Source organism: Pipra filicauda, unplaced genomic scaffold (assembly GCF_003945595.2).
Source record: "Pipra filicauda isolate LSUMZ 115617 unplaced genomic scaffold, ASM394559v2 scaffold186_size1760508_pilon, whole genome shotgun sequence".
NCBI lineage: Eukaryota > Metazoa > Chordata > Aves > Passeriformes > Pipridae > Pipra > Pipra filicauda.
In genome coordinates, this window is record NW_024104294.1 from 822,630 (window position 1) to 850,468 (window position 27,839).

The 27,839-nt window shown below is 44.5% G+C and overlaps 3 protein-coding genes across 6 annotated transcripts in view; 1 reads left to right on the forward strand and 2 right to left on the reverse strand.

The window, feature by feature from the left end:
• LOC113998479 (claudin-15-like) overlaps positions 1 to 12,049 on the forward strand; it is a 17,897-nt gene extending 5,848 nt beyond the window's left edge. For 2 of the 3 annotated variants that reach the window (XM_039380145.1, XM_027741235.2), the window contains 4 exons: positions 6,536 to 6,700; positions 6,850 to 6,931; positions 9,366 to 9,476; positions 10,821 to 12,049. In XM_039380145.1, the coding sequence (XP_039236079.1) occupies positions 6,536 to 6,700; positions 6,850 to 6,931; positions 9,366 to 9,476; positions 10,821 to 10,920 (458 nt within the window). In that variant the 3' untranslated portion in view covers positions 10,921 to 12,049. Of the gene's footprint in view, positions 1 to 1,656; positions 2,608 to 6,535; positions 6,701 to 6,849; positions 6,932 to 9,365; positions 9,477 to 10,820 lie in introns of those variants that run through there. The other variant, XM_027741236.2, reaches the window with a different exon arrangement.
• DUSP28 (dual specificity phosphatase 28) lies at positions 11,647 to 14,430 on the reverse strand. Its single transcript, XM_027741237.2, has 2 exons — positions 13,980 to 14,430; positions 11,647 to 13,083 (listed from the first exon to the last, which is right to left on the reverse strand). Exons 1-2 carry the CDS (start codon positions 14,325 to 14,327, stop codon positions 12,949 to 12,951), a joined length of 483 nt encoding a protein of 160 aa, XP_027597038.1. The 5' UTR covers positions 14,328 to 14,430; the 3' UTR covers positions 11,647 to 12,948.
• A 1,565-nt stretch (positions 14,431 to 15,995) lies between these two features.
• The window catches only part of GPC1 (glypican 1), a 205,407-nt gene continuing 193,563 nt past the window's right edge, over positions 15,996 to 27,839 (reverse strand). Inside the window, exons 5-9 of one of the 2 annotated variants that reach the window (XM_027741238.2) lie at positions 26,524 to 26,654; positions 23,427 to 23,546; positions 22,569 to 22,702; positions 21,313 to 21,488; positions 15,996 to 20,826 (exon numbers count right to left, since the gene is read on the reverse strand). In XM_027741238.2, the coding sequence (XP_027597039.1) occupies positions 20,603 to 20,826; positions 21,313 to 21,488; positions 22,569 to 22,702; positions 23,427 to 23,546; positions 26,524 to 26,654 (785 nt within the window). In that variant the 3' untranslated portion in view covers positions 15,996 to 20,602. The remainder of the gene's footprint in view (positions 20,827 to 21,312; positions 21,489 to 22,568; positions 22,703 to 23,426; positions 23,547 to 26,523; positions 26,655 to 27,839) is intronic. The other variant, XM_027741239.2, reaches the window with a different exon arrangement.

Below are 27,839 nucleotides of genomic sequence, written 5' to 3' on the forward strand. Positions count from 1 at the left end.
AAGCACTCAGGTTTTTCATATTGTCAGTATTTTTTCCCCAGTTGTATTGGGTGATCTGATTTAAAAAACTACTATTTTTGCCTGTAAGCTCTCTCCCAACCATATTACACACAAATGTGCTCTGTTGGGATAACACTAGAGAGATTAGGAGCAATTTCTCTCCTCGGTCATATGTTGCTATGATCGTATATGGTCATACCTTGGCATGTCTATGTAAGCATTTTACTTAGGAGTGCACTTTTGTAATGAATTTTCCATTTACTGGACCTGGTCTGGTTTGTGGTCTTGGAACATGCAAATTGGTTTCCTTGTGGATGAGGCAAAGCAGGGGAATGTGCTCCAGGAGCGCAGTTCCAGAATTCAGCCATTGACAGCATTCAGTTCACCTGACCGGGTTAGAGCGAGCCCGAAGGCAAACTCCCAAGCTGTGGAAGGTGTGGATGTGAAGCTGTCAGCACCAACTCTTGTTTGCTGCTGATCCAGAGCCTCCTGCAGAGCTGTTCTGCCCATTGCTCACCAAAGCACAGTTTATGAAATTTAGCGAAGAATTGCCCTATGTTCTTTAACACATTGAAGGGTGACTTCCTGAAGGGAATGATTAAAATTCCTGGTGCCCTATAGGAAAAGCTCATGCATTATAATATGCAGTATAATCTTTTCTGTTTATATGTGTGCTTTATGACTGCTTATTGAAATAGATTCTTAATTAGGAAGAGATTTTTTTTAACACTATATTCTTCAATTTTTTATTTTTATCATTGGCAGCAGTATAACATCTGGTGACACTTGATTCAAGATCCCAACTAATCTCAGCTTTGAAAGCACTGTCAGCAGAAGTGATCACTGAGGTCATCAGCATAGTCACCAGTGTATGGATAAATTAATTTGAAACTCTTGAAGGGCTTTTAATGGGATGAATATACTCCAGGGTACTGGTACAGTGTGTTCATTTTACTATGCCATCATTTTTCAAATTGCAGTGACTTAGCAGAAGAAGAGAATTTTGTAACAGTCACCCAAGAAGACAAATTCTTACCACACACTATCTGGTTTCCTTAAAAGATTGCAAGTTCAGACCTGCACAGGATCACAGGATTTGTGCTGCCAGATATAGTCTTGTTTAAATCAGTGGCAATGATCCTCTAGGCTGCCAAGGGAGCAAAAAAGTCACAGTGGCACCGTAATATCCTTTTGCAGCTGAACCTACCAACCTATGGCATCAGTTCAAAGTAGACAGTGAATTTTGAAAAAAAACCCAAATACCTGTTATGGGCAAGTTGTGACTCTCTCAAAGGCTAATCTTTCTGGTAGTGCTTATGTAAATGCTGTGAATCTGTTACCATGTTGCATCATAGCAGAATTATTTTATGAAGAAACTCTGACTCCATTTCCTGGAGATAAGAGCAGGTTATCACTGCAAGAGATGGTTAACCTTGTTTGGATACCTTAAAGTATTAACATTAGTGGTGATGTGAATTGTGTCTATGATTCTGTCTAGCTGAGAGCAGTAGCAACTAAACCAAGTTTAACATCTTGTTTGCCTAGAATAGCTTTTTTTTTAATACTAAGATATTCTAGCAAGCAGATACAATTGGCTGATATGTATTATTTTTCTTATAGCTGTTTTTCTTTGTCATTTTATTCCTTTTGAGATAGGTCTGTCACACTCGCTCCTTCATTTCCTTATATTTCATTTCCATGACATGTACATTATTACAATGTAACGCATTGTACAATTGTACAGTGTAAATGGCACTATTTTTAAGACTGAATGTGTTTAACTATAGATCAATAGACAGTAAAATATTAATGTAAACCACTTATCCACAAACTTAACCTTCCTGAAGGAAACTGGCAGTACTATTGTTATGGATTACTTATGACCATAACTCAAAAAAATGTGCTAAATTCTCTAGCAACAGAATAAAGCTTCTGTTCTCAAGCTTTTCTATGTTTGAGTCCTCAAGCAAATAACACAGTAAAGTTTTTTGAGATCAATAATAAAATTACAAACAATTTTAATCTAGTGTAAAATCTAGTTGACTTCAGAGAAAATAAAATATTTGCCGCATACTGTCATTCTTATTAGGTATTTTGTAGATATACTGACTGGACTTTCTAGGCTGAGAAAAAGAAGAGGCTCATTTTTCACTTCCTATTAGAAAAAGAATTAATATTGTCATTTTTTTTACACGCTAATATCTTTATTATGAACTGCTCCCACTTCTTATTGTCATGCCCAGCAAGCCTTATCTCTGGGGTTGAGCAAAGAGCAAAGGTAGACTCATTTTGGAGTGAAACGCAGAGATAAAACAGCAAGGAGGCTTCTGAAAGGCCTCACTTGATTGTAATCTAATTATAAGGATACTTAACTGTTACTACTCACAAGCATGACTGCTGCCTTGGAAATTGTTGGTCTTCTCTTGTGCTTGGGTGGGTTGGCAGTTATTGGAGCTACTTTGCCAAATAATTACTGGAAAGTCTCCAGTATACATGGTAGTGTGATCACAACGTCTACGTTCTATGAAAACCTGTGGAAGAGCTGTGTAGAAGACAGCACTGGAGTATCCAACTGCAAGGAATTTGACTCTTTGCTTAAACTGCCTGGTATGTGACTTTGCGCAGCCTTGTTCATATTGCTTAAAAGTTTATTGGCAAAAAGGAGTGTGGCTTTTGTTTTGGTGATCTGGTAGTGCTTGAAAATAACTGACCAAGAAGGACTTTGTGGGTTGAAGTAATAAAAATCTCTTAAGCAGCAGAATGTGTCAGGCATTTTAGGAGAGGCTATAAAATATGGCAAATGAAGTCGGTTGATCAAGCGTTTATTTTAATAGGCATTTTAAGTATGGTGTAATCTCTTCTCTAGCATCTTGTGGGAGGAATTAGTGGGAGACATTTTTTAATTGTTTATTTATTTTGAATTATTGTATAGGCCTTCTTTTGAAATACTTCATAGCTAATGTACTGCAGCTGGAGTTTTTTCATATAGCAGGAAATACTATTTACAGCTGAGAAGTGGTAATGGTTTTTGTGTATTGAGACTGAAAATTGTAGGCAATCCAAGAAATACAGTAAGTATATGTTATACATATTATAACGTTATAAGTTATACAAGGAGTATATGTTATAAATTAATATACCTGTCAGGGCTTGTTAACTAATGTCTTTTTGGATGTGGTTCTAAATATCAAGAAATTTAAATCTGCTGGTTCCTGTCCTCTGTATCAGTCTTCAGCAGAATTGTGGATTGTCCTCAAATGTCCCACTAAGGCAATATTCTGTGGATAGTAAGCATGTTTATAGATAGTGAAGCTATTTTTTATTAATCTTGAATAATTCAGTATGTAGATACTTATCCAGAATAAAAATGCCTTCTTTCTAGTTGAATATACCCTGGGAGGTGGTTAAACTAAATAGGTAGGAGGATACTCCTAATCTGAAGAATGTGTACTATAGGATTAGTGGGAATGAGGTATTAAATTCACTTTCTCTCTCAGTCTGAAATAAAGGGATGTTGTTGACCAGCTCTGACACTAGCATAGCAATTCTCTGGAGCTGTCTGTGTACAGTATTTAGGCAATAATCTATTATTTTCATTTTTCAGTCTTATCTAACAATTGCTTTTACAGTACATGTGTGTATTAAGAGGCACATAACCCTTTTTAAACTTCTTAGAGTAAGTAATAGCAGGATCATATCCATGGGACATTATCCTCTGCAGAGCGTTTATGTCAGTGTGCACTGGCGGTGCTGGGTGAACAGCTGGGCTCCAGGATCCCAGAGGTCTTTGCCAACCTTAATGATTCTGGGATTTTATTTGGTTCTTGTAAAAAACAGTTCAAGGGCTGGTTTGCCACTGACTGCAGGTGGCATCTTGTCATTGATGGATTTACATGAGGTGCTGCCTCTGAGAGGGTGTGCAGATGTGGGCAGTGGGGCTGCAGGGCAGCATCATGGAGCTGCCCAGGAAAAAGTGGCTTTCAAAGAAACTGGTGGGGGTCAGAAAAGAGCATCACGATGTGCTAAAGCCGAAGAGAACAAAAGGCAAGCAACAGGAGGGCTCCTAAACTGCAGATAACAACATGGAGTCAGCAGGAAGGAAAAAATAAATGGGGCCAGACAGAACGTAAATGACTGGGCCAGGCCCTGAAGTGAATTTGATCTATTGAAAAGGAGATCGGTTCTGTGGTTGAGAAGACAGCAGTGTATTTGAGGGACATAGGCAGGGGAAAGGGAAAAACAACTTGCAAAATTGTAGAGAAAAAACATTTTTAGAAAGGAAAACTGAAAACAAGAAGTTAGAAGACACTGAATTGTGATAAAAGTGGAAAAGGACAGCTGGGCAAAGCAGGAAAGAGGAAGAAAATGGGCTTGGTAATAATGAGGACCGAGCAAACAGTGGGACTTCTAAGAAATGTCTATAGTACTGGCAGATGTGGGCAAAGGCAGACTAAAAATTATCACTATCAGTTTAGGCGTGGTTCAACTTGCTGTTTAAAACTTAGCCGAAACTGTTGCTAAGATGTCAGGGATTGGTGGGAGGGGAAGAGAAAAAACAAAAGTGTCTTTGTTACCTCTCATCAAAAGGATCATAAAGATTTTCCACGGAGGTTTCCTTATTGGCAACTGAGCTATGTGGAATACTTCTGGTTTTTCGTTTATATGTGGAAAATATGAGACTTGGTTCTTTTAGACAGATTTAACACTTTTGAGTTCAGTAAGCCATTAGTCTAAATCACAAACATTTGAAGTGAGGATCTTTTTAAAAGCAATATTGTACAAGATTGAAACCATGACCGGCTACTCTGTATAGCTAGCACTATCTATCTAGTCACAACTAAGTCAAACATTTGATAGGTCTGTTTGCCAAATGCTTTTTATACTCTTTTTTTTTCTTTCTTTCTTTCTTCTTTTTCATGTTTCATAATTGTTTCTTCCAATGATAGGTTTTGGGCATAATCTCTTACAATCAGTATTGACTAATAAAATGAACTGTCTTTGTATCTTGTTGAATAAGCTAATTTTAAAAATAAACACAACAACAAATTGAGCTTTCTTAACTGTGAAGCAAGGCCCTCAGTTAAGGCTGTTGAGGTTATTGTATTGTAGTACAATGGTATGAAATTTCTACTGTTAAAATAATACAGCCATTGGCTTGCAAGCAGTTAGCCTGAGGATATGCTTGTGTGTCCTGGAAAGATGGGGAGTCCCATCTAACACTGCAGGACCTGAAATGTAAGTTGTTGGACCCTGCTATGGGTGATTCCTGGTGCTGTGGTGTAAGACCCCAAACTAGAAAGCAGCATTGTTGAGTGCTTGTCCTAACAGTACCTTCTGCAGGCAAAAACCTTGAGGCATTAATGGTACTTTGAGAGGTATTTTCACTTTTTTTACTCTCTGTATTTTTTTCCATAAAATTTTTAAAATTAGTGCTTAATGAAGCATTAATTTTCTCAAGTGATTTTATCCTTCAATATCCTTTAATTTATCTCATGACTGCTTATTACTATTTTTGATAACTCTCAAGCTTGCAGGATCAATACTCTTAAACCACATTAGGCAATACAGCCCACTGAGTCAGTGTGTGAATATCACTTTGCCTCCTGTTTCTCTCTTTGATTTTTGTTGTCTGGAGAGTTACGGGCTCACTCTGCTACAGACCTGGCCAGCAGGTTATCATGGAAGACTGGGGAGGTGATCAGGGAGCAAGAACTTGAATGTTGGCATCAACAAAGCCAGTGTCCAGTTGCAGTCCAGTTCTGACCCTTCTGATGTGTGGTTAGAATTTTAGAGTCATAGAATCATTTAGGTTGGAAAAGAACTTTAAGATCATCAAGTCCAACAAAGTTAGCAGTTGTGACCTGCCAGATTGGTGACACTTGGCATGTTTATCTCACAACAAAGGTGCCGAAATGCCACTTGAGCTGGAACCTGCCAAGTGCACAATGCCATTTTAGAGGAGACCGAAGTCCCTGTTTGATCTTTCTTCTTAGGCTGATTAATAATCTTGTCTAGGTTTTTGTGCAATTGATACCTAAATGTCAAGACTGTGACCTTAAGCAATACAGACTTGTCAGCATACCAAATTCCCTAACGTGCCCACGGGAGCTGTAAGCTCTCCACAGGAGTATGTCTTAGGGAGGAGAGGAGTGCTACAGCTCTTGGACCCACTTGCCTGCTGTTTGTTACACCGACTCAGAGTTTGAAGTGAACTGCTAACTCGAGCACATTCTTTCCTATCTCTCCCTGGAAGCAGCAAAACTGGTACATTTTTCCAGTTCCTCTGTAATGCCTGAGCCCCACACACCTTGGCTAGCACCTGCTGTTCAACTCTGAAATCTGATTTACTTGAAGGCTGAACGCGCTCAGGTTTGGAGGCTTCTATGAACCATATGACAAAGTTGGACAAGATTCACTCATTTTATTACTGCACCTGTTGATTTTGTCAATCCTTCTAATCACTTTTACTTTTTCAGCACAAGATTAATGTCGGTTTTGTATACATCCTGATTTGTTTTCTCTTTTTCTGTCTTAGCTCATATTCAGGCATGCCGTGCCTTGATGATTACTTCCATCCTTCTGGGATTCCTAGCTACAGTAGTCTCACTGCTTGGTTTGAAGTGCACAAACATTGGGTTGAGCGATGAGGATGGAAAAATGAAGTTTGCTGTCACAGGAGGATTTCTTTTCATTTTAGGAGGTAATATCAAGGTTGAAATGAGAACGCTATCAGTACTTTGTGTTGCTTTCACAACCAGATTAAATGAAATTAACTTGTTCTTAGTTTAAAGCTGGTACAGCCATTAAAGGAATCACTCACCTGTGTGCTTTTTAAACTTTTTCTGGTAGGTCTCTGCTCCATGGTGGCTGTTTCTTGGTATGCTGCAATCATTACTGCTCAGTTTTTTGACCCACTGTATGCTGGAACCAAGTAAGTTAATGGATCTGTCGTACCAAACTCCATCATGTGTTAGAAACTTGCACTAATCCCAGCTGCTCCAGAGTCTCAGAACCTGGATGGATACCATTATACAGTCTTGCAGGAGGAAAAAAATTGTCTTCGGGGAATCTTTACCTCAGAGATGTTGGTGGGGAGAGAGGAGAGTTGTCTTCTGGAAGAGTTAGTAAACACGTGAGGAATATCAACCCCACATCCATGCGGGTTTTGTACTATGTTTACATTTTCTTTTGTGACTCAATTAAGTGCACATCTCAAGATGAAGAAAAAAATGTAAAAGTCCTAATTTTCTTCAGCATTTAGACCAAAAGAGGTACAAAATTCTAGATATGGCTAGGATAAATTGCCTCACTTATACAAGCATGGGAAAATTGTCCAGAAAGCAGCTTGAGCTGTGTACTGTGACCTGCAGAGAAATGTACTGCTTGTCTATGTATTAATGTCTGCCTTATGAATTTGTTTGCCTTATGAATAAAATGAGGCAAAATTTGGGGGACTATCAGCTAGTACAGTTGCACACAAACAAGTTTCAAGGTATAAAAGCCCTTACTCTTGTCTGATGTAAAAGCAATGGTTGTCAAAACCAAATGGCAGCTTATGGCACTTTATCAAGGTGCCCTTGTAAAGGAACAAGGGTAGAGGTCACCAGACCTCTCCTTCAGAGAAGGGGAAAAGGAGATGGAAACATACTGTGGAACATGAGACCTCTATAATTTGTTAGTACCTCTATCTAGTATATAATTCATAGATCAGTAAACTATAAATCTCTAGTTGCTAGGATCATATTTGAAGTGTTTTGTAATTTTCCACCCGGGAATCAGTTCAGAAAAGTCAGAGGTGAAGTGCTTTGTGATGAATCAAAGTACTTTAAGCAATTGCTTTAGTTGTTTGTCAGTTTTCCCAGTGTTTTCAATGAAGCACTTACAAAGAAATTGCACTTGTGCACTTACTTGTTGTTTTATATCCTCTTCAGAGAACTATATGAAGGGTAATAAATACATTAGGGAACTGAAAAAAAATGTTGATAAGGAATTTCAGTTAGTGGGATAGTTAGTGAGTTTTATAGTTATCTGCTATAGCTTTGGGGCTTCAACATCAATGGCTGTTAATCAGTTACCAGATTGTTTGCATTCAGTAGCTGAAGAAATCTTTTTTTTTAATATCCAAACTTCATGTTTAAGCTATTGATTCTCTGAGCGGTTCTTGGTGAATTAACTTTGGTCATTGGTAAAGCCAGACATGGACTCTGAGAGACAGTTAAATTCAATTGCAGGCCAGTATTGATCTTCACTCTTAAGAGACTGGGAAATCCAGTTTTTCAGATAGCATTTTTTTTGGTCTGACTTCAGCAAACTAGTGAAGTTAACCTCTGCTAATTCTTAGGGGAGTTTCTCATACAGTTGTGAAGGCAACCTAAGTTCTCCTGCAGATCCCTTCTATATACTTTCCTTGGGGATGGCATCTACAGCATTCCTGTCTGTAGTTTACTGGTGAGCAGAGACTGTTTCAGACACTGGGCAATGCTCCCTGGCTGTTCCTGTATTCCTTCAGCAGCTTGCACTGCTGTTTTTTTGAGATAATGACTATCTCCCCACTGTGTGTTTGGAAAGCACCTAAACCAGTGGAGACCTTGCAGCTCCAACGTGTGATGAGAACGCGGAGAGCAGGGAACGTGTGTGAACCTCCGAAGCCCTCCTGTTAGCAACGAATTCTGGAGTCAGAAGCTTCAACACTTTTAAATGATGATTTTGTGTTTACAAGTGGAAAGAAAACACAAATCTCTGGTTGCAGTGTACTTTCAATACAGTTCATAACACTTATTTTTCCCTTATAGTGGGTACCTCAGACTACAGAGGTACAGGTGTATTGTGCCTATAGTCTCAAATACAAAACTTGTTTTCCTCTTTTTGTGAAACTCCTGCCAGACTTTTCCAGACTCAGTTGTGTCTAGTCTTTGGGACAAATTCATTATTAATTAATTTTTTGGACTGGACTGGGGGGTTTCCTGAAAGGTATAGTTTTGCACAGCAAAATGGGGAACTATTCTTTTTCACCCTGGGACACTCATACATGGATTTCAACCATACAACCACAGAGGGTGCTGAATATTCTTTAGGATACCTAAGTTTGAAAACTAGCTCTATACAAACAGCTACTTGTAGGTCACCTAGCATCATGCCCATAGAAAACTGATTCCTATGGTTAGCCTTTTCTCAGGACAGACAGAGTTTTACTGAGCAGACACAAAGCCAGATCTGTTCTCTGCTGATGTACCTTTCAGTTGGCTGATTTCTATGCGGACTAGAATTTGTTTCTTTGCATGATTTGTGAACCTTATGGCTCAGCCTAAAATAATGGCTTTGTGATCCTGTTATAAGCTGTTTCCATAAAATCTTTCATGTTTCAGGTATGAACTGGGAGAAGCTCTATACTTAGGCTGGACCGGTTCTATTCTTTATATCCTTGGTGGGATCTTACTGACCTGTTCATGCAAAGGGAAGGAAAAACAGAATTACAGGTAATCTTGGGTTTGTCAGTTGAAACAGTAGCTGTAAATTACATATCCCTTTCTACCTGTGCACTTTTCTCCCTCTCTCTCTCTCACCCTCTTGTATAAATATGTAGCCATATACAGTACAGCAGTACTATGGGCTGTCACAGACTTGTGATGGCAGGGGATGCTACACCAAACACTTGCACAGTGTACTTGTTGATACTTCACCATCAGTAGTCCCTATAACTTGTGTTTGGTATTTCTGGGTACTGCTTATATTTCTAAGTTCTATGTGGTGAAAATGTGCAGTGAAAGAGTGAACTGTCTATTGGCAAAAGTATTTCAAAGAATATAGTGTATTTTAATCCAGTTTCTCTACAATAATCACTGTGACTAAAATATTCAAACATTTAATTTGCAGAAAGTGTAATGGCATTTCCTTCCCAAAGCACATCCAACTGATCATTAGAAACATGATTTTTTTTCTTGTTCTTTATGGAAATGTCTTGTTGCACATCAAATCAGAAAAGCTGAGACTTCTGGCCTCAATATTTAATCTTCCCTGGACTTTTTTTCAATCTTAAATTATTGACACAAACAGAAGGTCCCTTTCTGAAGAAGAGGGATGAGATTGCAAAAATAGCAGAGGTTCATGTCTACTCAGAAGAACTCAAATGGCTTGGAGGTTGTACTGGCTAAGCTTGAGAGGCTGATAACATGGAAGGAGGAAGCATGCTCACTGCTGCTATATTTAATCTTTGAAGATTATGTCAAAACACATAGTAAGTGAGTGCTCCTCTGATACTCCACTGCCTAATCTGAAACCATTTCAGTTTTATGGTAATATTTCATCAGCCACATTGGACTTTAGATCTTGTTCACCGTATTTTAATACAAAGTACCGAATGTCCTGAAATGTCCTGAAAATCAGGTAGAACAGACATATGAAATAGAAGTTCAACATGACAAATGACAGCTGAAGGGATTGGCTGAAGATACTTGTTTTTTTCTCATCATCTTGATTCCTGTATTAAAACCTGGAGCTTGCACAAGGGCACTGAGGGCTAGGTTCTCTTCTGCTTTAAGGCCTTGACTGAAATGCCTTGAGGAAGAGCACAGGTGAATTAGGAATCCAGAGTGTGGTTTTGGTTATGAGAGAGATGGCTGTGCTGCCTGTCAGGGAGCCCTTGTCTTTCCACTTAGCTACCAGACCGATGAGAACAATGGACAGCTAGTTTCTGCACCTTTGTGAAGAGTGTGCTATCGATGGGTTTGATATAGACCTAAATGAGTAACTTCCTAAGTATCTAAACTATGAACATGTGTCTAATACTTCTTATTTGTATCTTTTTTTCCCTTACTTTACAGAATCAGCAAATATGGATATTCAGCAGGCCAGGCAGCTCCTCAGCCACACATGTATTCCAGGAACACTGAGACGATCGTAAGCAACAAGGAGTATGTCTAAACTTCCATTTTGCATCGCCTGTAACATTAGTAGGTTATGAACTCAAATAAAGAAGTGAACTACTTCCAGGGTTCCGGTTCCAAGTTGCAATCTTATCCCTTAATTCGGAGCAGTACAGGAGGAGGAGTGCTTTCCAATGTAAATAGGAATGGTTTTCAGATGTAAATAGCTTTCTACAGAAGATGTGAAGTGAAATCCTGCCACAAGAAGGTTTTCTTCGTGCTGACAAGGCTGGTAAAATTTAACCAGAGCGCAGTATGTGCTGACACTTGAGAGCAACAGTTTCCATTTCAGCTGACTCAAACATGTGGAACTGATAGCTGTGTTTGACTGCGAGTTCATGTGCCTCACAGTTAAAAACGTATTGTGTTTTCATTAATGCTTAGCTTCCTACTTTTGTTTAGCAGCTTTAGCTTTTTGACAGGAAATAAACTTTATTCCATGGATTGACTGGAACAGATTTTTTGATGAGTGGTATCTTGGCAATTAATAAGGATCTGATGTATTACTGCAATTCTTATTATGTATGATAGTCAAGGTTTATAAAAGCCACAATAAATTCTCCAGCAACCACTCACCTTCAAATCTGCAGATGTGCAACAAATTTCATGGTTGTAATGCAGATACCAAAAATAAATGATATGGAATGAACCGAACACAGCTGGGAGTGGAGAAAGCATCTGGTGTGAAAACGCCTCGTGGTAACTAAGAAAACAACAGCCTGAATTTTTTATTTTTATTTCTATGTTCTCAGCTTTTAAAATAATCCTATTTTAACTTTGAGCAATCTTTAACTTTGGGAACTTCTACTGCATCTGAGTTGTCTAATTCGTGTAATTCCCCAGAGGCTCTATTCTCTGTCATTGTTCCATCATTAGAATTTCTGCCTTAAACTACTCCACTGCTGGGAGCATACGTTTGCCTTGTGTGAGCACTCAGACAGATGGTGATAAGCTAATTTTATTTTATATTTATGCTTTAAGCAACATGAAATGGAATTTCACCCTGCAGGTTCATAGGTTTCATAACTTGTCCCTTTTATATTACAGATGTATTCACACAGTTTGACAAAATACCTTGGTGTTTATCTCTAGTTCTAATGTCTTACAATAAACATATAATAGTCTGATTTAGAAGTTTCATGCAGTTTTCTTGATGTCCCAATAGATAATTTCAGAGAGCAACCAGCAAGCAGTCTTAGCAGATTTAGCCATGTTGCTTGGATGCAGGTACAACTGACTTGTAAACTGGCACATTAAGGCATGTGTTGAGCACTGGCAGATCTTGTTAGACTTAGTAAGTAAAGCTAAAAAGAGTGAGGATTACTTCTAAATTGCCAGTGTCATCTTCTTCCCCCCACTATCAACTGTTGTTTTTTAAATCATTCCTTTGGTGTTTTAGAGAATAATTTCAAAAGGTGAAAAGGCACTTAACTTGCATGCTGGGAGCTGAACTCCTTGCCATCATCTGTACATTCTGTCCTCTGGATTTTTAGGTAATTTTATGAAGGTGCTTTGGTCTAGTTGAACGGAAGGAAAATCGCAGACTAAGCATCAACCAGTGTTGGTTTCCAACCAAAAGTTGTGTCAGCTCATGAACATGAATTATGACTTAATATCCAGCAGGTGAGACAGGAATTCAGAACTTCCTTAGTCTGGCATCACGTCTTCCAGTGGCATCACTGGGAAATTTAATTAACAACCAAGAGTAAAACTGCTGCGTGGTAACTCCTTCACTCATTCAGTACATCGTTATCGTATTCAGTGTCATTCAGGGGAAAATAACTGCTGAAGATTCCATGCCTTCCTCTGCTTTGTTTACAGTCCTTCCAACCATTTTCTGTTTTTGTTGTTTCTCCCTGCTTATCCACCCTGTTTCCATGCACCTTCAACAGAAATGCGCTGAACGAATCTAATGAACCATCAGGCATTTTATGTAGAGGTGATTCAGGAAGGGATTATTTTCCTTTTTTTTTTTTTTTTTTTTTTTTTTTAGATCTGTAGAAACTTCACTCTGTTTAAAGCATCTTCACACATTGCTAGTTTTAAGTCCTTTGCTCAGTGGACCTGGCTGCTTTAGTATCTGCAAATCTTCTTCATATCTCTGCAGCTGAGACCAAAATCCTGCGTTGGGTTCTGCTACAGGTCTGGCAGTCTTCACAGCCTAGGGAACAGGAAAGAGTGGTAGAAGCAAGGTGCCCTGCATTTGTGAGTGTCCTGCATTTGTGAGTGTCCTGTAAATGGATTTTTTTCCTTAGACCTTAGATTTACTTCGGTTTTGATTTGACCACAGAATAACGAACAGCTATTTTGGTGAGCTGACCTCACTCTGTGCTCACTATGACTTGGCATGTGGTCCCTGTTACAGAAGGGATTCATGGCTGAGACATGAGAAGGAGCTGTTGAATTTGCTGGAAATGCGAATGTCTCTTACAAAGTGTGCTGACACTGCTCATGTTTAAGATAGCGTGAAACTGCTCACTCTCTGCACGCAGTCTAATGTGAGCAAAATGGTTATCTAAAGACTTCAGTCATACTCCTGCCAAACGGGTGAAGACTAAAGGCCCATAGTGTCCAAGTCGTTTGTATTGGATGGGCTTCCCAGGAAAGCTGAGATGCTACTGCTAGTCCCTGGCCATTGAGCAGGCTTACCAGGATGTTTCTTTCATGTGTGGAGCTGTCACATAGGTGAAGGAGCAAATCCTGCAAAACAATTCCTGCAGCCACTCATTTGTCTCTGTCTTTATTGTCACTTACTGTGACTATGCAACTGACAGAGAAAAATGGTCACTAAACAACAAGCTTTGCATGTTTGCTACTGGTGCTCAAAGCCTATTTGCATTTGTAATTATTTTGTCCCAGAAACCTCACACTGAAAGGTCATTTGTCCAAGCTGGAGGTGAAAAAACTTGGAGGGGAACATTTATTCAAAATGTTGAATATCTGTATAACTGCTAATGGGCAGGTGAGAGCCCAAAATAATTGATCATTACTCAGAACGAGCCTTGCATTTCTTCCCCAGAAGGAGTCTAAATATAAATCTGGGCATAAGCACGTTACCTCAAACGCGTCCTTGAGCGGGAGCTGCCGGTGTCTCATGAGATAAGCCGTGCAAATGGCAGCCGACCGGCTGCGGCCGTTCTTGCAGTACACCAGGCACTTCCCCCCGCCCCGCACGGCCTCCTCGATAGCGGCGCCGCACGGCTCGAAGTACCGGTACAGGTCCTCGGCCGGGTCGTCGAACACGGGCACGCGAATTCCGCGCACCCGCGGGAGGCCGGGGAACGGCTGCTGCCTGGTGACATTGATGCAGAAGGTGACCCCCTCCCGCGACAGCAGCTCCTCGTCGCAGGCTGCCCTGGCCGTGCCGAGGAACAGGGAGGCCGTGACCTTGCAGAGCTGGAGCATCGGCAGCCCAGGGTCCCGGCCCCTCCGCGCCGGGGCTGGGGGTGCGGGGGCTCCTCGGCGGCAGCGCGGCTGGGCCGGGCTGTACTGTCCGTTCCGTGCAGGCTGGGGCGTAGAGGCTCCAGGCAGGTCCTAGTGCCGGCTGCATCTCGAGAGCTGCGTTTGGAAAGCTAAAACGCTTTCAGAGGCCACAGCTCACTTGAGAACTAGTTGGATTTTACAGTCCCCACCCCTACAGCAGCTGTGTTCTGCACGGGAAGGCTGCTGCGGTCAGTGCTGTTGGTGCAGGGATGCAATATCGATGTGAGCTCCTCCAGAGCATCTTGGGGCCCCTCACACACGACAAAAGCATCTTTTGGGTGCCCAGAAAATTATTTACTAGGCTAGCTGGATAGCATAGCACTAATTTCTCTGGACTTCCGTAGAATTGCTGGTGTGGTGCCAGGGCAAGAATATCTTACACTGGAGCGTACACATGGGTTAGAGCTGTGCAGGACGGGTGGGGATGGGGCCAATGGCCCGGCCAGGTGAATGCCACATCAGCCAGTGCCACAGGGCTGATCGCTGGTACCATCCACTTCCCGGAGCATTGAACATGTGGTTGAGCTGCTTCACCCCTCTGCTTTCTGGTGAAACAGGAGCATGTGACCAATATTTGTTGCTGGCACAAAAATGAACCTGGACTATCACAGCAGCAGAGCACAGACTAATAGGACAAATCTGATGACTTACTGGTTTATGAGTTCCTGCACTGGTGTGCAGGTCTTCCCTGGGTGCCCCCATCCCAGGGCAGCATTTCTGTCACATAAGCACCATGTCACTGTGGCCACACTTGTGCTTCCTCACTCCGAGGCTACAGATGTTTACTTGCTACCTGCCTGCAGTTGACTTAAGAATGGTCATTCATGCCAGAAAGGTTGTCCCTTCCCACCAGACTGCCCTGTATCATGTCCCTGTGCAGAGCAGGAAATAGGGACAGGGCACTTATCCTTACATGGAGAGTGATTTATAAGGTAAATGCAAATGCCACCTTCTGGCAGTGAAGACAGTTGCCAGCTCTGCAAGATGATGGTCAAACTGCAGGGTAAAAGCCTCATCCCCTGACTAGAAAAGGTCTGATGCCTCAGTCCAAATTTTGCTGGGGGACTTCTGGTCTTCGTGCCACTGCCAGCTAGGGTTTGGTGCAAACAGCCCCAGTTATACTGGCTGTGTCTCATCCTTTTCCATGCACCTGTAAAGTGTCTGCCCCCATTGTCTTGGTGAGCTCCCTGTAGGTACCAAGCTGTTGTTAGAGCTCTGAAGTCTTTCCTTCCCAGGCAAGCAGGGCTGTGTGGCTGCAGGGAAGTGGGAGCTGAGGTTGTATCACATCCTACACCTCCTGCAAGCTCTTAGCAGTGAATCTGCAAACGCACTGCAGCATCACTGCAAACACAGTGGCATCACAAATTGCAGCAATGTTTTCAGACAACTTTAATACACACACAGCTATAAGTGGATATTATTTAAGATCATCATTAGACACAGAGGAGGCAAAGGAGGCAACTGGTGTGCAAACAACTTCTCCAAGGAGAAGACCTACATTTCTGCACTTGTCTGTATTTATATGAATGTGTGCATGTGGTGCAAATAGCTGTAACTGCAGGACAGGAACCTAAAGAAATGCCTACTCGCTCAAGGGTATCACTCAGTTTATTAAATTTAGGTGGTATTTGCTTCCAGGAAGAAAGATACACTTCTAGTAGTTTCCAGTTATCAAGTCTTTCTTAGACACTTCACGAGCAGCTTCTGATGCGTTACCTTGACAGCTGTATTTAACCACTACTGGAAAGGACAGAGCTGAAGCACAAACCTTTCTGATGCACCAGTTCATTGTCAAGCACATGCTTAAGATCAAACATTCACATCACTTCTTTGCTTGCTGTGAGCCCTGCCAACAGCTGCACTGGTGTAAGGCCATGGCTGTAATTACCACAATACTTCGTAATGATCAATATCAAGGGCATTTCTGATTCCTTATACTGTTATACCACTTCTTTCTGTGCTTCTACATGAGAAAGAGAACATTTAGCATCCTTGCTTTGATGACTCAAGCCAGGCTCACCTTGTTCCCACAAACACACATCTATACATCCAACCCAGCAGCTGCTCCTCTGGAAGATATGGGGTTGGATGCAGGTAAACCTCTGCTGCCAACACTGGCATCAGCCCATTAGAAACTTGTGGTTGAAACACCATTTCATTGCTCGGACTCCTGACCTGCCCTTTATCTGTGCTTTAATGAGGGAAAAAGACAGAAAATGCCAAACTCAGCTTAAATGGAGAAGAAATAACTGCCCTGTTATCTAGGTTTGTCTCCAGCCTTTTTATTTATACAAGGATTCAAAGAACATATTTCAACTTTAGATAAACAGTGCAAGAGAGTTACAAGTACCTTGGTAACAGAAAGAAATAGATAATTGTCCAGCTATGCCGATAAGTGAAATAATTCTTACTTCTGCAGGTAGAAATGCATCTGTTTAAAGCAAAGATGGACTTCAGATATTCTGCTATACCTTAGCCCCTACCAAGCCCACCAGAAAACAACAGGCAGCTTGTCATTTGTAAATGAGAAGTAGCTGTGCTCTCAAAGCCTTTTGAGACCCTTGCCCTTAGTTAAAACATACATGTTATGGCACAAAGAGCAGGCTGAAAGACAGTGACACTTGGAAATCCACTATTTCTGGTTCTCCCTTTCCCAGGGACGTTGTTTTTGTTAATATTTTTTCCTAGAGCACTACCCCTGTCAAGCATGAGGCCTTTTCACACCAGAACACCACAAATCACTATCTCGATAGCATCAGAGCAGATGTTTCTCCCCAGACAGACCTGTTCTCCAGGGCTCCCATCATCTAGCCAACCCAAGCAGCCACCAGCCAGGGGCTAGGGAGGTGTGTCACAGCATTTTCAAGCAGGTCGTAGACCAGGAAATGTCATTTATAAGCACTGAAAGGCCACAGGCTCTGTGCCAGCCTGAGCACAGGTTTGGGGCTTGTCTGGACCTGGGCTGATTTCAGCTTGTTGAGCCACACCAGTGGTTGTTTAGTCATCAGTAACTATGGTTTGCTTTAGGTTCGCTTTAGTTTAGAGTGATATCGAGTTGATATCCTGGGGGACTCGGCCAGTGGGCTCCCTGGGGAAGATGCCATGGTCTAATGCAGCCCCAGGTCATTTAATGGCAGCAGCTCGGGGAAACCACTTCAGGGCAACAAAGAGAAGAGAAAAACTGAATAACCAGGAACCAACAAAAAGCAGGAGCGCAGACGGACTGTGTGAAAAGGTAGAAAAATAAATCCAAGGGGGTCCAGGGTCAAGGAGGGAGGAAGCATCACCACCACAATCATGTCCCTCCTGGCAAAGAGGGGCTGAGCCCCTGGCACTGCCCTCGCCTGCCTGCTGGTCTCATCCCAGCTCGGCTCCCTGAGGATAGAAGGGGTCACCCTCAGGGCCTGGAGGGATGTGGAAGTGGGAGCTTAACCCAGCCTTGGAGGGAAGACATCAGGAAGGGCTTCTCCTGCGTAACTGGTTTAACAGTTTCTTTGAGGTTTTGCTGTATTAATTGGGACTATCAGGTTTTATTCTTGTAACAGAACCACTAGTTTGGGCTATTAAATTGTTAAAAGATTAAGCGGACAATCAGTAAATTCCTGGTTTTACATTTAAGGTGTGAAGGGGCCCATAAGAAGCTTTTGAGGGTAAAAAGGTGGATAGTAAACACTAACTGCACAGAAATGGAAGTGACAGGGACTTTCCTTTCAGGTCTCATTCTGCATCCATATGTTAGACTGACTTCAGCATCCATATGTTAGAACTCCAACTGAACCACGTTTTGAAGAGGGTACAATGGTTTGATGTCCCCTCCCTCCTCTTAATTTTGCTTTGGATGTAAAGTTTCTGCAGGACTGGTTGTGGGGATTTCTGCAACTGGAGGTTAAATTTGTATCGGCAATTCTAGTTAAAAAAAAATTCAAAAAAAAGTTACTGTTCTTCAGAGTAGTAAAGTCATGTGACCTTGTCATACGTCTAGAAGTAAATAAACCTGTACAAATCCATGACTTGCATTTATCCTCTCCAGGGTTCTGATCGGTCTAGTGGCATTGTCTGTCCTTCAGCCAATGTCCAGCATTCTGGCGGTCATTTCGGACACCCTACAAGATCAGGTAAGATTTTACCTTACAAGAAGGGGAGGACAAGGCAGAAAGGATGCCCAGTCAGTGACACTAGTCACAGAGACTTGGAAAGGCCAGTCAAAGCTGGTCTAAAATCTCTGCCTAGTTTGAGGCACCTTCAGTGCCATCACTGGGCTCCAGGGAGGAGCCCACCTGCACTGCTGGCTTTTGGCATTACCTTCCTCATGTTCTCATCTCCCCTTAAATTGCACATTCTAGAAACTGCTAATGTTAAAAATGTTTTTTTCCCCTCTTCTTAGGAAATGGGCAAACCCAAACCCCATCATGTTTGCTCAGGCCAAAGGTATGTCTCCTCTAGCAGGACAGAGGAGAAATGCTCAAATGCTGTGCAGACCAGTAAAGCAGGAGACAGACCCAGCTCTGCCCTCCCCCTTGCCTCAGTACAAACACAACTGAAACTCAAACCCAATCCCTGGGTGTGCTCTTGGCCCAACCAGTCACAGTGACTGTGTTGGATCTAACATCTGCTAAACCTATGCCTCCAGCCAACACTGGCTGCCCGTCAGGCACAGAAGCCTCTGGAAGCCCCAAAGCACAGCCCTACAAGCACAGACACTCCTACAGCTACGTGGGGACATTTATATCGTTCACCCACCACCTCCAGTCTCCAAACCTGGCACAGAGCCCACCCCACCAGGCATTTTGGGGTTAGGGCAGCAGCCTGTGCGACCCAGAGGTTGGTGTGTGCTGGGACGGGGCAGCAAAGGGTGAGCCTGGCCCTCCCCCGAGCCAAAACAGAGCTGCCAGTGGGTGCCTGACCCACTGTCTCAGCCCATCCCTGCAGTGGTTAGAGGAGGCGTGTTAGATGATGGGGAAGCAACAGGGAAATTCATTAAAAACCTACAATGCAACTAGAACAAACACTGAAGGAAAACAAAAAAAATGTATCCCATCCTCACATCCCCTCTGGTAGGTGCTGCTTCGAGGCAGCCCCCTGGGTAGGGACACTGTCCAGTGCTGATCACCACCAGCCCCTCTCTGCCCTAAGGCAGCTGCCTGGAGGCCACAACCAGTCCCAAAGCTCCAGTTAGTAAAAAGCCTCTGGTCTTTCTTATTACCAAGAAAAAACAAATGGATTCCTGTTCATGGCTGAGGCTAGAGAAGGAGGAGGCAGCACAACTGTCTGTCACACAGAGAATCTCACTGTGCATATTTTCATCTCTCTGTTACCTACCACGGTACCGCACTGCAGGTAGAAATTGGACCATTGTTACTTGGGTAAAAAATGGCTTTCCAACTAGCATGCAAAGAAAAAGTACCCCAAACCCCAACCCCTAACACTCATTCCCAGTCATTTAGATGTAGGAGACCTACATTTCAAATTGTCACCAGCTACGAGCTCTAGTCAAGAAACCCACTTGTGACCTTTCCAAAAAAAAAGGGAGTTCTGCATTTTTGGGTCCAACAGCCACTGACAAACTGTGTCAGTTCAACCCACCAGACCTGCTTGTGCTCCTACATACGCTGCTGGAAGTGAAGGGCCATCTCTGCCCACTTAGGAAGCACAAAGAACCGGAAAGAGCCCCTGAATGCAGCACATAAGCGGCGCTGAGGATCCCAGTCTCTCCGCGGGAGGAGCCGGCTTTGCCCCGTGGCACCATCGCACTGTCGGCAGCACCGCTCCGGCCACTGTCTGGGGAACAAGGTCAGGGCAATTGCATATTCCACTGGAGGCAGCAGGAGAGCTGCCCTTGTAGGGGCTGGCCAAGTTCCCCCAGAGCCCTCTCTGCAAAGGCTTGTTTCGGCCCCAAAAGCCAGTTTGTGGCAATAACAAAAGTAAAACAATGAGGTACAGAAAGAAGGGCCCAGCACTGGGGAAGACCAAGAAAGAAGAAAACAGCTCGAGCACTGCCAGAAATAGCAAACAACTGAAACCTTTTGAAACCTTTTTCTCCTCCCTCTTTTCGTTTTCCTGTTGTGTTGTTTTGTTGGTTTTTTATTTTTTTTTTTTGCCAAGGTAAATTAAATATGTCCTTTGGTTGTTGGTTGGTTGGTTGGTTTTGGCAAAGTGAAGCCCTCAGCCGCAGTCTGTTTCCTGGCTGTGCCAGTGAGTTACCGCCACAAGTGCTGTGGGGCGATGACAGCCACCAAGAGGAGGAGGAGGAGGAGGGAGGCAGAAGGCAAAGATCTGCTGCTGGCCCCATTGACGCCGTGTCCAGACTGCTTAGGAATAGCGTGTGTTTCTGGCTGCCTGGTGCTGGGGCTCTTAGAAAGTCTTTTGCCGCAGACATCGTCAGGACAGCTGTCCCCGCTCCCGGAGCCGCTCATGTCGTCACCTGCACAGAGACAAACACGGGCTGAGTCCCGACTGCCTTCTTACCCTGGGACACGTCCCTGCAACCCCAGGGAGCTCTGCCCACCAGCCCTGCCCCGGCCACCTCCTCCTCTCTGCATTCTGCATCCCCCACTGTGGGACACAAGCCCATATCTGACCTCCAGCTGACTTTAACCACCCGCTGCTGCAGCAGCTGGAAACCCATGGAGCAGACAGGAGCCCCTTAAAGAGGGCTGGGTTGGCACTGGAGAGAGCTCCTCAGGTTTCAGTAAGGCACTGGGAGCAGCACAGCCTCCAGCCACCCCATAGCAAGTTGGCTGCACTCGAGCAGCCCCCTCAGCTGCTCCAAGCCAAAAGCCAAGTTGCCACAGCCCCTTCTCTGCCCCCCGGGCCCAAGAGCAGGGTCTGCATGGACAGTTGTGGAGGCTGCAGGACTGTGCTCAGCCCCTCTCGCCTGCGGGGACCTCTCCCGTTCTGCTACACTCACTCGTGTCTTGGAAATCCACATCATTCCCGATGTTGGCGTTGCCCAGTCGGTTTGTCATGATCTTTAGCTGCATGATTTGCTGGCGGATGGTCATGTCTGGCTTGGTGATGTCCACCTCCACCTCTGGGTTGTTGATCTGGTTAGCTAAGCCATCCCCCATCACTTCAGGCAGGTAACTGGGAAGGAAGAAGACAGGTTTAGATGATTCCCTCTGAGCTCACCTCACCTGTCCCTGTCACAGACACCAGTGACAATCCAGCCTCTATGAGCCCAAGAGAAGCTGCAGTCAGTGGGTTGTGGAACGTCCTCTGTAGGGTGGTGTTTGCTGAGAGGCAGCCACAGATGGCCAAAGCCATGCTGCCATGGCCAGACCCCAGCAGAGTCTCGGGCTCATCCTGAGGCCACCTCAGCTTGCAGGAGGTGGCTGATGGCCTTGCAGCATCCCGGCTTAGGGAGGGATTTCCTGCAGGAAAGGCTGAGGGGTTGCTCTCAGGCTGGTACCCGTGGACCCACAGTGATACTCCCCTGTGGAAAATCTCTGGGAGGCTGAGGAGCATCTTCATCCTTGCCTGGTTAAACCTGTGGGGATTGACACTCAGCCCAGTTCCACCAGACAGGCCCCCAGGAAAGTTTCAGTTATCTGGGAGCTGTCAAGCTAACCCTGGCCCTCCTGCAGATCTGTGACCCTGTTGGCAGAGTTAAAGGTGTTGGGTCTGGGCTGGCAGAGCCCAGCCCAGAAAGTTCATGGAGAGAAGTGGAGAAAGATGCAGGTCCAGCAGTTGCCCATCTCCTTTCAGACATCCTTTAACCTCAGCCAGGGTGGGAACTTGTTTCTGCAGCTGTTTGATGTCACCTGGGTGCCTTTTCTCATGAGGAAACAGCATTTTGGAGCAGGTGTGGATAGAGAGACACGTATGCAATTCTCCGCAGCAGCTCTGGAGTTTGTGAGCTAAATCCAGCTCTGCTGCCTTCTGAGTGCATGTGGAATTGCAAAACTGCTTCAGTAGTAGAAAATTACACAGTTATTTCATGGCAAATGCATTTCAGTGCTTAATCCTCTGACACACAGCAAAATAGCACCAGGCCTGACATTCCCAGGTACCAGTTTTTCAGGAAACACAACACTTCTATGGACAGGGACAGACTGCTCACTCTAAACAAGTGGGGCTGGCTGTGATGATGTGTAAGTGCCTTTTATCAAACCCTCCCTCTCACTCCAGAATGGTGCTATCCTGGCACCTTGGCCCACTCCATACCTGCCCTTGGTCATCCCGTTCCAACACTTGTCATCTGATGCTGAGCTGGCCATTACTTTTTTGCTGCACAAGCTGCTGGGCAGGGTGATCCAGTACGTCTTGAGAGCTGTCAGATTCCCTTTGGCATCTAAAACCTGTAAGCAAAGGGGATGCTCAGGGCCAGGAGACCTCTGGGGCACCCCAGGCCTGAGGAAAGGACAAGGACTCTGCCTATTTTGTTTGTTTTACCATCACAAAGTCTGTTTTTATGAAAACAAGGATGTGTCATCAGCCTTCCCCTAAAGACCAACTGTCAACTCAAGCACCCAAGGCTGAAGGTTACATGCCAAGGACTGTTCTGGTACCACAAGATTAACCAGGAGGAGGCCATCTTCTGGGCCATGAGGGAAATGCTTAGAAGCTCCTTTGGTGAGAGCCAGCAGGGCCCTGCTGGGTGGGACAGATGGGTGTCTGCAATGAGGAGCCTCTCACCTGTGGGACCATGGCAAATCCCACAGCTTGCCATCCACAGAACCCAAAATCTGCATGAAGAAGGACCTCCGGCCCCAGTATCCAGGCTGGACTGAGGCTGAACTACACCAATGGATAGGAGCCTCTCCAAATAAGTGTGGCCCCAAATCCCTGGGAAATTGGTTATCAGCAACACAGACCCCACCCTGTGCAGAGGTAAGAAGATCAGGTGTGCTTAGCTCACACCCTCACTGGATGATCTCAGCTTCAGACTCGTGATTGAGCAGCCTGGGTGGTCTGACCTCAACCTGCAGGACCCACAGGGGAGTGATCTCCTCCCAGGGGACATCACACACCAGCACTCCTGTCCTGGTCACTGGCAGAAGGGAGCTCTGGAGACTAACTCACCAGCATCTCCAGTGCTTGTGCAGAGGATTTGGCCTCCAATGTGACTTTCCCCCGTCTTTTCTTGTCCTCGCTGCTGGAGCCTTTTGTGCTGATTTTGGGATTTCCACAGCCTTGGAATACCTGAAAAACAAATCAAACTCTCTATCCCATGTTTTGATGCTATTTCTTTAACTATTTAACACTCTAGAGTTATGGGTGGTTTTTTCCTGTTCTTAAGTATATTTATCTTTCCTACCTGCAAGATCTCAGAGATTCTGGCTTGGTTTCTGGTGCCAGATGTGTTTTCAGCACATTGTAACTTGTTTTGGTTACCCTATCAAGCAAAATGTTCAGCTCTAACGCATGTTTTTGGATGAGTCATCAATGTTGATATTAAATTATTTATAGCAATTTTATCTGTTCTTCTTATGATTGGAAAATAAAATCTTGGGAAGAACAAGACGGGAGTTGATCACACTTGTTACACTAGTGATGTGGGCTTTATGACTGCAGAGCATGGGAGCTTCATTGATTTGGACAACAGCAGAGGTGGGACTATCCCCATGACTCCTACAATCAGCGCCCGCACTTGGGAAATTAATGCCCTCTGAGCAGGGCAGTGCAAAGACAGCAGATGTGCCACAAACCATCAGGTTGGATGTTTCAGGGGCAAATCAGGCAATGGAACTGATTTATTCCCTATCTTTGGGTACCTCCTACCATCCTAACTACCTGCCCAGGTGGGCTTTGTAGCCAGAGGTCAGAAGAAGCACGTTGAAGGTACAAATCCTCAGACTTGGCCTCTAGGATGAGATGAAAGATGTCCTGGAAGCGCCTGTTTCTCCCAGTCTCTGCATGACCTGTCCAGGCAGTGACACCTCTGTTGCAGATCACCAGTGCTGCGCAGCTGAGCCTCACTGGTGGCAGGAGTGCTCAGCCAGCCAGGCTGAACAAAGCATCAGATGCCAGGAGGGACTTTGAACTGTCAGTCTGAGTCAGAAAACACCAGCCTTTACAAAGAAAGCCATCTGATCTGAAAAGAGGGCTCTAAGCTTGTTGTGGTTACCAGGGTACTGTCAGAAACTATTGACAAATGTGACTTTGCCTGGTGTCCCCTTACAGCAGAGGAGTCAGGACCGCAGGCAGGAGCACTGCTGACACAGCTCGTGCCACCCGCTGAATGTGCTGGTGAGTGGATTCTGACAGCCATCAGCAAAGTCCTAACCTAGGCAAGCATCCTTTCAGTGACAATGGGGCTTGTTGGTGTGTCTGAGGGACATTCAGCCTCCAAAGGCCTCTCCTGGGGTGCTCTGTCCTGTTGAACTAGACAGATCTGATGACTCCAGCAGTTCAGCACCAAGCCAATTTGTTCATCTGTCTCCTTTGCTCTGTGCAAAATCCTGCCCTGAAAACTGCACGTGGAACATTTTCAACTTGGTTCTAACAAAATAAAACCAATTTGGTTTCACTGCTGTATCTTGTGGGCCTACTACTGCTGTTGGCAGCAGACAACTCTTGCAGGAGGTAAAAGCCTGGGGTGGTGTCCAGGACAGTGGCTCCGGTAGCAGCTCCAGCACAGCGTGGTACCAAGGTGATCCTCTTGACATCCCAAGGGCTTCAGGTGAGCAACACAAGTTACTGCTGGACAAAACATGTCTCCTGCACACTGAGGTGATCAATAGTCTCCCGCACGATGAGAGCAAATAGGTGTTTGCTGCCTCTGATCGCTCCTGCTGCTTGAAATCCATGAGAGCCACAGGGAGCAAGAGGAGGAGGCAGAGTGAGGGCTCTGTGGTGCTGTGAACACAGGGCCCAGTACCAAAAGTTTTTCTTTCCAGTTTTTTCCCACATCCCAGGAAAACCCATGACTGAAGGTGTCACCGGGTTCAAGGGCCACTTCTGGCTCTTCTCACAACTGGCAGACAGTGCCCATGGCCCAGGCCATGTTTGAAGCCCTCAACTGCAGCTTGAGCCTGCTGCCCTAGGCCCTGACAGAGAAGACCCCCAGGACTGCTCTGAGACAGTCTCAAGCTCATGTGACAACAACATCTTTCACCTGATGGCTTTGCCACGCTCAAAACAGTGCCACCAGCAAAAAGTGGTCACCAGGTCACACTGAGGAGTTTATCAAACATGTTTGGTTGCTCCAGTTGAGCACCAATTAGACTATTTTCCCCTTGGAAACATCTTTCTTGTGAATGATGCCATGTTTTCCCACACCATGGATTTGCTTTTATGAGGACAGCCTCAGTCTCATCTTACAAGGGAAGAAAGAATATGGCCTTTCATGTCAGGAAAGAAACCTAAACCAGTACTTGTTTGCATGCTGCTGTTAGTGCTTTGATGTGTGCCAGTGAATTCCTGCTTGCCAAGCAATACTTGTAGCCCATCCCTTCTCCAAAACCCAGTTAGGACCAGTCCCGCTCCTTTCATCTGCATCTCTGCCCTAACTGTGGGATAGCTGCAGGACCTGGGGAGTGTCTGGACAAAAGGCAGAAGCCCTGGAGGGCTGCTTTTGTTCCCAAAGCTTCTCTTACCTGTAGCTACAGAGGTGATTGTGGTTAAGTGGATAAATATACCAAAAATAGAAGACAGCTTCATGATATATACTTCTTGGAAGACAGGTGAGCCTCATGAGAGTCTGTTTTGTACTCTGGACGGTCAGATTGCAACTCTGTCCCACGATACAACCTGATAGCCCAGTGTTGCCACGGCAGAACATCCCCCCAAAGGCAGGTTAAAGCAGCGGCCTTCTGTCATTGGGGACTGGGCACTTGCTGTAAACACCTCAGCTCAGCCAAAAGATCTCAGGACTCTTCAGACACAGAGGCCCCTGACAGCAAATGCCACCCTGCCTCTCCCAATCACTGCATATGCAGTCCCACCTCCTGTGCCTGTACCCAAAGGAGGTTGGCTGGATGTGTCAGGGAGCAATATTTGGAAACACTGGAGAAGGTTTTTGCCTAAGGTGGGTGGTATCCTATCATTAGAAGAGAGGACGTTTGCTCTCTTTCACTCTTATGTCCTTCAGCTCAGTCGAATAGTCAGCACAAAAAACATTTGGTCCTGGCAGTTACACATGATGTGTCCTCAGCCAGGCCCAGGCACATGCTCTTACCTTGGCTGTAATGGAATCTTTGTTTTCTTGCAAGTTGGAAATAGCTTCAGCAATCCTCATGTGAATGGTCCCTATTACAGTGTCCACATTGTAGGGTCCGTCGATCCGATCAGCCACCACGATCAGGGAATCTGGGGAAACAAGGCATCTCATCATCACTCTGTACAAACCAAGGTAAAGATCACGCTCATGCTGGGTGGGAAAAGCTGCCAGCCCCTCAGCAGGCTGGCTGGGAGACATCTCCCCATTTTCACTACTGCACAGGTTCTCCTTTTCCTTACTTAAGTCAAGCCACACTCTGTGGTAGAGGAACAGAGGTCACCTCCTGCAAATGGTAAATGCAACCTGTATTCACCCAAAGTGATCAGCATTTCCTGGGGTGACACAGAAAGGAAAACCAGAAAACTGGTGCAGAAATATTAAGAAACACACAGCAATACTTGTCCCACCCTCTCCTAATTCACTGCATGTCTTCAGCAAAGCACTGCAGCCAGCAAAAGGTGGGACAAATGAGGCCAATGAAGTGCCAGGGGTACTGGGTGTGGGCAATAGCTTCTGTAGCAGTGGAGTGAAAAAATGAGTTAATTCTTCTCACTCTCACCTCTGGAAGGACGACAGTGACCAACAAGGAAAATATCAGTCTATAACAGCAGAGAAGCAGACCACAATGCCCACAACTAACTGGTAAACAGGACAGGGAGTGACTGAGGGGTGCCTCTTGCTCTCAGCTCCTCTTGGAGGAGCTGATGTCCAGCCACTCCTGCCTGGCCTGGAAGTTTCTTGATGTCTCTTGATGTCCAGCCACTCCTGCCTGGCCTGGAAGTTTCTACCTGGATGGCTGCTTTGGGACTGTGCTTGGCTTATAAAGAATTACCAGGCTCTGTTTACCTCCAGAGATGATTCTCAACACTCCAGCTGGGGCTGAAGCAAGGTCAGTCTATATGCAAGGGGTGACTTTTTTTGTATTCTGGGAAATAACATCTCCTGCAACATTGAAGAGCTTGCAGTTTAACTCTGCTGCCACTCAGGGATTGTGGTGTCATCTTTGAGACTATATTTCAGATAATTTTAGCCTGCAGAGGCACTAATGTTGGGATACAGACGTTTTAATCAAAGGCTGCACCCAAAAATTACTAATAAGCTATATCTGAACCACTTACTATAAAAATCTCCCTTAATTTGACCTGCCCTAATTTGTCAAACTGAAAGAGTAATTCTGTGTTTAGTGTAACAAAATCCTCCCTGCCTACACAGAAGGGCCTGGAGAGGGGTGAAGGATGGATAACACTGTGAACTGCTGCCTTTGATTCCACATT